Source organism: Hydra vulgaris, chromosome 10, assembly GCF_038396675.1.
Source record: "Hydra vulgaris chromosome 10, alternate assembly HydraT2T_AEP".
Taxonomy (NCBI): Eukaryota; Metazoa; Cnidaria; class Hydrozoa; order Anthoathecata; family Hydridae; genus Hydra; species Hydra vulgaris.
In genome coordinates this window covers 18768065-18778261 of record NC_088929.1, presented here as the reverse complement: position 1 = coordinate 18778261, position 10197 = coordinate 18768065, and the positions used below count along the sequence as shown (strand labels likewise).

At 28.9% G+C, this 10197-nt stretch overlaps 1 protein-coding gene across 1 annotated transcript; it reads left to right on the top strand.

Moving 5' to 3' along the window:
• Nucleotides 1–3498: 3498 nt before the first annotated feature.
• On the top strand, nt 3499–4713 carry LOC100203936 (uncharacterized). The gene is made up of 2 exons (XM_065807400.1): nt 3499–4213; nt 4360–4713. Exons 1-2 carry the CDS (start codon nt 3553–3555, stop codon nt 4650–4652), a joined length of 954 nt encoding a protein of 317 aa, XP_065663472.1. The 5' UTR covers nt 3499–3552; the 3' UTR covers nt 4653–4713.
• The last annotated feature ends 5484 nt before the right edge of the window (nt 4714–10197 follow it).

The following is a 10197-nucleotide window of genomic DNA, read 5'->3' as shown; positions in this document are numbered from 1 at the left end:
AATTCTTATATAATTGTCCATCGGGAATTGTATATATAGCAATGATTATAATATAAATAAAAACACTTACCACTAATTTTACCAAAGATAAGTTCTATTTTAAACTAAAGTTAAGCTAAAATCAAGTCAACATGGTTAAAAAAACTCACCAATTGTGGTCTTATTTTGAAAAAATCCAAGCTCTTAACGAAGAGTACAAGAGTAATCTTAGATCAAAGTGCCCGCAGGAACAGGACCAATTTGTGGAAAGGTTCTGTCCAAAGTTGAGTTTGGTATGACCTAGTTTGACAAGTTTTAAACTAAATTTTAACCAATATTTCTTTTAGTTGAGTTTGTTAAGATCATTGCACTTGTTGAATCCTGCTGGAATTTCAGTTTGATGATGATGCAATCCACTTTAAAGTTGAGACCAGCACTTGAGAGGATCAGAGAGGACTTCGGTAACTGATTACAATGAGATGAAAAACGATGCGAGAAAAACTTCCCAGATCAGAGTAATTTGAATAGGTGAATGAATGAAAGTAAACAGGTGAATGAGCAAGATTTTCTTCCGTATTATTAAAATTCGTTATTCCCGATAATTCTTAATATTGAAAATGTTTCTCAAGCTAATTTTCTTTTTTCAATTGAAGTATTCAGTTACTTTTTTTAATTAAAGTATTTAGTTTTTCAATTGAGTATTTAGTTACTTACAATCATTTTTTTAATAGTGAAAAGTTTTGTTCCTGTTTCCTAACAATTGATATTTGGGTAATTGATTTTATTTTTTGGGTAAATGTTCCTCTTGATTTAAAATCTTGATTACTTTTGATTAAAATAACTTTCTCACCTTTTAAATTAATGTAAGGGGGAGAGGTTATTAATGGGAGGGTCTAAGATAGTATATATAGAGTTTCTTAATGGGAGGGTTGAAGATGTTACATTAAAACTTTTTCATTAAAAATCAATCAACGGGTTAAGGTTTCCAACAAGCTCTAAACGCACTATAAAAAAAAAAAATGCGTTCCTTTTTTAGTTTATGTAAATGACTTGAGCAAATTTTCAAGTATCTTAAATTCAATTTTATTTGTTGACGATACTAAGTTATTTATTCTAATAAAGGTATTAACATTTTATTTTTGAATCCTTGTTAGTTTTTTTTTAACCCTTTAAGGCATGACTCTGAATTGCTATTTAATTAAATTAGTTTAAACATATATATTTTTGTAACTAGTTTTAAATAAAAAGTTAACGACAGTATAACTTATCATTTAATGTAAAAAAAATTAAATAGCTAGCGCATCCATTATTAAGTAAATATAATATTAATTATGCCATGAACCTTTTTCTTAAAAATTACTATATCACCTAAGCACAATGTCAAAAAAAAAATTTTAAAAAAAGCTTTTTTAAAAAAAAAATTAAAAATACTCCAAAATGAAATCCTTAGATGGAGTTTTTTTAGATCTAGCAACCTTGAAGCCAATCAAGTTTTAAGTTAATACTTATTCCACAGGCTGTGATTGGTAAATATTAGGTAAAATATCACGCATTTACATACTTTTTATTTACTATTGAATAGATATATTTACATATATCTATTTACTATTAGGAGATATATTTACATATATCTATTTACTATTAGAAAATATACAAAAACTATCAAATATCTGGTGTGAAAATACTTTTTGTAAATTTTAAAAATTTAAATTTACAAACACTTTAATTAACTTAGAAAATTCTTTTCTAAGTTAATTTAAGTATTAGAAAGTATTTTGTTTATTAAGAATACTTTTAGTATTCTTAATAAACAAAATACTTTCCAATACTTAAAAAACGTAGTAATACACGTAAAAAATATATTTCTATTAGATATTTACAATTTTTTTTTACTATATATAGCAAGTTATTTATTATTTCTTGCTTTACATGTTATATATGGCAACCCAGTGGGCATGCGTTGTCCGGGGGATGTTCGATGGACGTCTTACGGACGTCTGGACGTCCCCGGACGATGAATGCCCACTGGGAAGTGTTATTGAAGTATATATAAAGTTCGTGTCTAATTATATGAAGTAGTGTGTAACTTTTTCCTTTCGGTTAAAAACCGTTAAGGTTAACATTTATAAGAAAGCTTTAAGTAGACCTTATGGTCTAATGGCACTAACACACGCAGAAAAGCACTTATTAGGTTGGTTTCGCATTTCCAGTCTCATAGATGACGCTTGTTATCGAGTGAAACTTGAACCAATACCAGTAGTAAGAATAAAACCATAGGCCTTATGATTTGAAGTCGACGTTTCAACTACTGCGCCAACACTGTAACACGGCTTCTTCAACTTCAAGTTTCAACAATAGCTGGGTCTTCAGAAAGATATATGTAAACACACACACACTCGCAAATCAATTTTTTTGATGACCCATTAACAACAATACTAACCGTTATGTACTACAGATATTTCAAGATATTACTGGTTTAAAAAGAAAGCTTTAGGATAACGCATACTTGCCTCTATGCTTTTTAATAATAACTTTTGTTATTCTAAATATTTTATGTTTGTACTTTGTTTCTTTTTATTATCAAAATACAAGCAAAAAAGTTCTAAAATTATTATTTTTTATTGTTATATAGTGATATGACTAACTATTTTTATACATTTACAGTATAGTTTGAAAGGCTTGGTTACAAGACAAATTATTCCCCCCTGTTACTTGTATTTACATTTTGTGTTACGATTTAAATAAATTTATACGGCTAAAAAAACCATACATACATACATACATACATACATACATACATACATACATACATACATACATACATACATACATACATACATACACATATATATATGTATTTTTAAATAAAGTTAGTGTTAAAACACTAGCTTTACACAAAAACACAGTGAGCTTCTTCACATAGTTAGCATATTGTTTTTTTTAGCTACTAAAAGTCAATGACATCATCTGGCATCATTTGGGTTAAATAGATTACAAAATGTTTAAACAATGAAATACATTGCTATTTTAAGTCAATGACATCATATGGCATCATCTGGGTTGAAAAAATTATGAAATGTCTAAATAATAATGAAGTACTTTGAAACTCTACTAATGGTCAGGGTTAAGGCCTTACAAATTATCTTCGTGATTATGAAAAAAAAAAAATCACGTAATTTTTTCGTGATTTTGAAAAAAATCAAAATATCTTCGTATTTATGAACAAAAAAAAAAAATCACAAAATTTTATTTAAATACAATTCTGATTATTTAAAAAACCGTAAATTATTTTCGCAAATTATGACAGGTTTTGATTATTTTTCGTAAATTACGTATGTACTTGTTTAGTTAAATTATGATGATATAAGTATGAATATGTTCTTATACAACTAATATTTATTTAATAACCCTAACTGGTTGTTTCAATATTTAAAATTTAAATATTGGAAAAACCAGTTTCAATATTTTAAGTTAAATAGATTACGTTGTTTGTAAACAAATATTTCCCATAAATATGGAGATACTTTTGACACTTCAAAATATTTTAACACTTTAAACCAGAACTTTCTAAAGATGGTGCACTATTTACTTATACTTCTTTTGGTGACATTCGTTGCAACCATCAATGGCGATTTACTTTTTATGTATGCAGAGAGTAGCAAAATCTCAATTTGGAAGACTTCATCGGTTTTCAAAATCAAAGAGATAACAATTAGTCATTACGACGCAATATATCTTGCGCCACACTACAAAGAAGACCTTATATTTTACGCCTACGACAAAAAACTATACAGAATACATTTAGTCGATGAAAACGGCAACCGAAAAAATTCTGGAAAAGGTGAATTGCTTATAAACCCTTCTGCAGATCACAAGGAAATATTGTTTGCTACATTAAGTTCAAGAATCACAGGAATACAAGTCGATGGATTTAATAATAAGCTCTATGTTTCGACATATAGCGAAATACTGCAATTTGATTTAGAAGTTAAAAATGAAGTCAAAATTCTGGTCAAACAGTCAGCATTGAATAATATACATTTTTATCAAGGGTTGCTTTATTTTAATAGTGATAGTGGTATTTTTCGAATAAATGCAAACGGTCAAAGCAAAATTGAAACCTTAGTTTTCGCAAAAAATGTTTATATAAGTTCGGTAGCAATCGATGAAGTGCGGAAAAAACTTTTATATCGGCAAGGTAGCGAAGTCAGAATGATTGATGTTAATATGACAGGTAATTTTTTTGTTTTGTCCATTAAGTTTTGTTATTTTTTTTAAATTTTAAGTTTTTATTAATGTCTGTTTTTTTGGAAAGAACAAAACAAATAATATTAGTCACAACAAAGTGAGTTTATTTTAAAATATTTATTTAAATTATAGAATCCTCCTATCCAATAACCAATCCTCTTATTCTATTGAGTGACAGTTCTGTTACTGGTGGGGGTGGACGACAAGCTGTGGCAGCAAACGATAGGGTAATGATCTGGCTTTCTGATGAGCAACTTTACCTTGGAGTGATCAACTCAGATTATAGTTTCATTCCTAAACAGAACATTTACTTGTATAGAAGTAAAAGTTACTCATTTCGACCATATGATATTGTTATGTTTCACCATGTGTTTGATCAATCAGCTACAGCACCGCCATATAGCATTTTAAAAATTTGCAAATAAATATTATAAATAAATGTATATTATAAATAAATGAGTATTATAAAAAAAGGTATATTATTTATTTAAAAAGTGGTTTAACCGATTTTATCAAATAGTAATTCTGCGCAATGTCTTAAGACATTGCGCAGAATTTTATTTGGGAAATGTTTATTGGAAAAAATTTTTAAAGTATTTGGAAGTTTTCAGTTTTGATTGGTTTAAATCAATCAAAACCAAAAAAAACATTGCAACTTTTTGTCCGAAACGTTTCGAACAAAAAATCGCTACTGAATTCTATGCTGAAAACTATAAAAAAAACATTAAAGATTAACTTTAAGATTCAGAAAAGTTGTTTTAAAATAATTAGTTAAGCAACAATCCATATTTTTTTTTCATGAAAAAATAATTCATTTTTTATATAATATGGCTGTTCCATTATCAGAAAAAACAAAATTGTTTGAGGACTACAAAAAAGAATTCGAATTGATGTTATTAACTTTTCGGAATTACACTCCTCCTTGATCCTTACGGATCATCCAAATAGCAATCAAAGTATTTCGAAGGCATGCGCCGTTCCCGACCACTCCGTCGCAAAAGCATGTCGATTTCTTGGGGTCTATCTTCAGCTTCGACATTTTCCTCGTTCGTCTCTAATACATCTTTAAATTGCTCTCCTTGATTTTTAGCGTTCTCTAGACCAGTTTCAGTATTCATCTCTATTTCCACATCAGGGATAATGCAGGACTGAGTATCATTTCGAGGTCTAACGTGTTTCACATGACGCGGAATGCCGTTCACTTCTACGATTTGTTTCGACGCATTCCGAGTTATCGTAGCTGGTTGCCACTTTGTATAGCACCTCGCATTTGGTGGTTTCAGCCAGACTTTATCGCCGATTCGAAACCTCTTGTTCGTGACATTTTGCGCAGGAAGATTCTCTTTTCCCAATCCTTTCACACCAATGGTATAACTGTATATTTTGTCCATCGGACTTGCACCATTTTTGTCGGCTGAGACATTGTACCAATATAGTGCTTCCGGTATCGATATTTTCAATCGTTCTGCTATTCTCTTGATCGTGCTGTGGTTTCTTTCTACAATTCCATTTCCTTCAGGATAATAAGCGGCTCTAAATCTAATTTGTACTCCCCAACTATCAAGGAAACTCCTTATCTCTTTAGTTTTAAATGTCGGCTCATTGTCAGTCAATATTTCAGACGGTGCTCCACGTTCACAAAAAATAAGACGGAGTATTCGGACTATGGCAAGACTTCCGTATGAGCTTGATAATTGTCGCCACAACGCGTATTTTCAAGGTCCGCAATCAATTAGACTCAAGATTGTGCGGCCGTGGCGCATTGATTAGAGCATTTGCTTTATAAGCAGGAGATCCAGGTTCGAAACGAGCTCTGGACAAATTTTCGCGTCACGGTAAGGAAGGAGGCTTTCTGGTTAAATGCACTTCCGCGGTGCTCTGTGACAAGACCGTTAGGACTTCTTGGGGCACCTAAAATAAAAATAAAAATAAAAAAAAACAACAAGAAAAAGTTTTTATTGATATTATTAGTGGAAGCTTGAAAATATTTAAATGGCAGGTTGGAAAAGGACGAAAAAGAAATTGAAGAATTGAAACATTAAACTTTTATGAACAACTAATTGATGAAAAAGTTAAAGCAAAGGTTTGTAATAAAGAAGACAATTCAGTGTTTACACGCATACAAAAAATTTAAAGGAGATGGAAGTTCGAACGAGATGAAATAATTTATGAGTAGATGAAATGAAAGAAAATGAAGATGAAAGCTGGGAAGAAAGCGAACATAAGGTAAAAAACTTTTTGAAGATTTAAAATCTGTTAAAAATCTCAATTAAACCATGAACAGTGATAAAACTTTTAGACGGTAAAGATAAAGTCGCAATTTAATCTGAAAGAGTGATCTGAAAGGGAGAAACATTTATATAAACGAGGATTTCTGATCTCAAACAACGCAAATCAGAAAAGGTTTGAAGGAGAAAATGAAAATAGAACCTGCAGCAAGTAAGCTTGAATACATATCTTATGATAAAATAAATCGCAATTAGGTAGTAAAGAAAAGCAAAAATTTATATCATAATATTTGTCGTTAATTAACATTAATTAAATTTTATTTTTACTAATTTCAAATAAAACTGTTATAAAAATGGAGGAAAATTTAATTTTCAAATTGAATGAAAATTCTCGGTGATAATAACTCAAAATTTTTTAATCACAAAATGTTAGAAAGTAAATTTTACTCAGTTTCTGTAATCTTTGCAATACCTTAAATCAATATTCAAAATTTGAATAAAAACTTTGTAGATTTACAAATATCATTAAATGAGCTCAAACACGATTTCAAAATTAAATGTCTAACTGAAACTTGGTGTAAATGCGGTGAAACAATTTATAAATTATAACTAATTAATTACACATTAATTCATAAACCACGTGAATTTAATGCAGTTGGGGAAGTTATATTTTTATAAAACAAATCACTTGATTATATTTTACGTAACGACCTCTGTGTTAATGAAGCAGATAGTGAATCATGCATTGAGTTAGTACATAAAACTAAAAAAAAACATAAATATAAATAGTATTTATATACCACTATCTTGTAATATAAAAAAGTTTAAAATTATCTTAAAACATTATCAAACAAAATTAGAAACTCAAAAAAAACATATTTATTTGGTCAATGATTTTAACATCAACGTGATTAACAATGCTTCAAATAATTTAGCGGCCGTGGCGCAGTGGTTAGAGCGCTTGCTTTATAAGCAGGAGATTCCGGTTCGAAACGAGCTCTGGACATATTTTCGCGTCACGGTAAGGAAGAAGGCGTGAACTTCCTGGTTAAATGCATTTCCGCGGTGCTCTGTGACAAGACCGTTAGGACTTCTTATGGCATCTTAAAAAAAAAACTAAAAAAAAAAAAAAAACTAATAATGCTAAGAATTTTATAAATGCTCTTACAAACAAATCAACAAGAATTACAAATAAGTCTTCTACTCTATAACATTAAAACTTAAATTTTTTACAATAGTCCTCTTTACACAGCTATAGTTCAGACTTATTTATCGGATCATTTTCCCACATATTTAGCTACCAATACCATTTTAATTAACAATGTTGGGCAAAGTCCGTAGTATTTTGACGACGCATCAATAAAAACTCCTTAAAAAATTTTTTAAATTGTTTAAAAAATTATGTTGATTGTAACCTGGTTTTGTAATCAAGTAAGGCTAACAATGCATATAAGTTGTTTTTTTGTCAATTTTGAAAGCAATATAAAATAGCATTTCCAGAAGAAAAAAATCATTTATACCAAGTCACTTCAAAGTCCCTGTATGTCGAAAGGCTTACTAAAATCTATAAAAAATTATATATAAATATTCCAAAAAAAATTTATAAAAATGAAACAATTTATAAAAATTACGAAAAATTCAAAAAAACGAACAGATACTTAAAAAAGCTTTATCATGTTCAGTTATTAAAAAATTATAGATGAAGAGCTAAACTACCTTGTTAACATTCGTCCAATTTTGACTTCTAAAATTCCTTTTGACTCCACTCCTTTGATTTATATTTAAAAACTTATGATAAACTTTTGACTCCACTCCTTTGATTTATTTTTAAAAACTTATGATAAACTTTTGACTCCACTCCTTTGATTTATATTTAAAAACTTATGATAAACTTTTGACTCCACTCCTTTGATTTATATTTAAAAACTTATGATAAACTTTTGACTCCACTCCTTTGATTTATATTTAAAAACTTATGATAAACTTTTGACTCCACTCCTTTGATTTATATTTAAAAACTTATGATAAACTTTTGACTCCACTCCTTTGATTTATATTTAAAAACTTATGATAAACTTTTGACTCCACTCCTTTGATTTATATTTAAAAACAATTTTGTACTTTTCATTATTATTCATTTTAATAATTCTGCCTTCAAATTAATTTTTAACTGACTATTTAAAGCACAACTTAAATTTCCAAGGTACAACAAATGCAAACGAGGGGGGGGGGGGGGACAAAACTAACGAGAGCTGCGTCTCAAAAGTAAAAACAGGTTTTGATAAAATTAGTGTTGATATTGTCAAATCAGCATTTGATTTATTGAAACTTTCTTTACTTCATGTTTTTGATCGTTTATTTAAGTCAGGTATAGTTCCTGACAAACTAAGAATTGCCGTAACACCAATTTTTAAATCTACCTAAAAGTCAAATATTTTAAATAAAGACCTATATCTATCCTATATTGTTTTTCAAAATTGCTTAAGAGAATAATGTGTAATAGACTATATAATCATCTAACTGAAAAAGACATTTTGTATTGCAACCAGCTTGGTTTTCAAAAAAAATTCCACTGAACGGGTGGTACTTGAACTTTCCAATCAAATATCTAACGCCTTTGATAATGAATGTTTTATATTAGTTTTCATTGATCTGTTAAAAGCTTTTGATACCGTAAATAACAATTTACTAATTAAAAACTTCATAACTACGGAGGAAAAATAAAAACTTTTTGTTTAAAAGGTTTTCTAATAAACTAAAAGTGATCTATGATCAAAATAATTCCATTCTCCGTAACTTGCGGGATTCCTCAGGGCAATACTTTAGGACCACTGTCATTTCTACAGTGCATAAACAACTTATACTCAGCAACAAATCTTTTAGACCTAATTTAGTTTGTTGATGATTCCAATCTATTTAATTAATCCAGCCGAGGAATAATGATAGTGAATAGGAGCATAGCCAAATAGCTTTGAGGCTGAGGGAGTAAAGACACTGTGCGCTATACTTTTGGCATGCTTTTATAAATTAGATTAGTATAAAATCAAAATAATAGACATTTTAAAAATTGAGAAGAAAAGAAAAAAATTTTATTGTTAAAAAAGCTTATGAAAATATTAAAAAATTAAAAAATTGTTCAAATATTATTATTCATAACTTAAAACTAATAAATTCATTTTCATGTATTTTAAAAATGCATGAGTTTAATCTTTAAGATCATTAATGGGGCATAGTAAATCAACCTGTTCACTATGCCCCACCATAACAAATTAAGTTTAAGTCTAATTTTTTGGTACATGACTGTTGTTAAAAGAAAAGCTACACTACTGAAAGGAAGCATAAATATCGATAATCCGAATGAAAAACTTTAACTTTTGAAATTATTTCAATCACGATCTCCATAACAAACACAAGGACGGTAAGAAAATTTAGGTTAGTTAGCTAAAAACAAAATTTACCTACCAAAAAGCGGTAGTCAAAAGTTATGTGGTAACAACTATAAATAAAGATGGCTAATATATAAGCACATAAAATGATTACATTATTAATATGAACAAAATTCTAATCTTTGAGAAAATGTCTCTTATTCACTGTGCCCCTGGATCCACTCTACCAAATTTACCCTATCGATAGATTTTATTTTTTTTCATATTTATTTATATTCGTATTTATATTCGTCAAGAACCGAGTTCAAAAAGCGTGTTCTACGACCCGTGATTGAGAAGTCAGATTTTTTTAGTGA

Excerpts from the sequence above, each read along its gene's own strand:
- LOC100203936 (XM_065807400.1), top strand. The coding sequence starts at position 3,553 with ATGGTGCACTATTTACTTATACTTCTTTTGGTGACATTCGTTGCAACC. Across the intron at positions 4,214-4,359 it reads GATTGATGTTAATATGACAG|AATCCTCCTATCCAATAACC; the intron begins GTAATTTTTTTG and ends TTTAAATTATAG.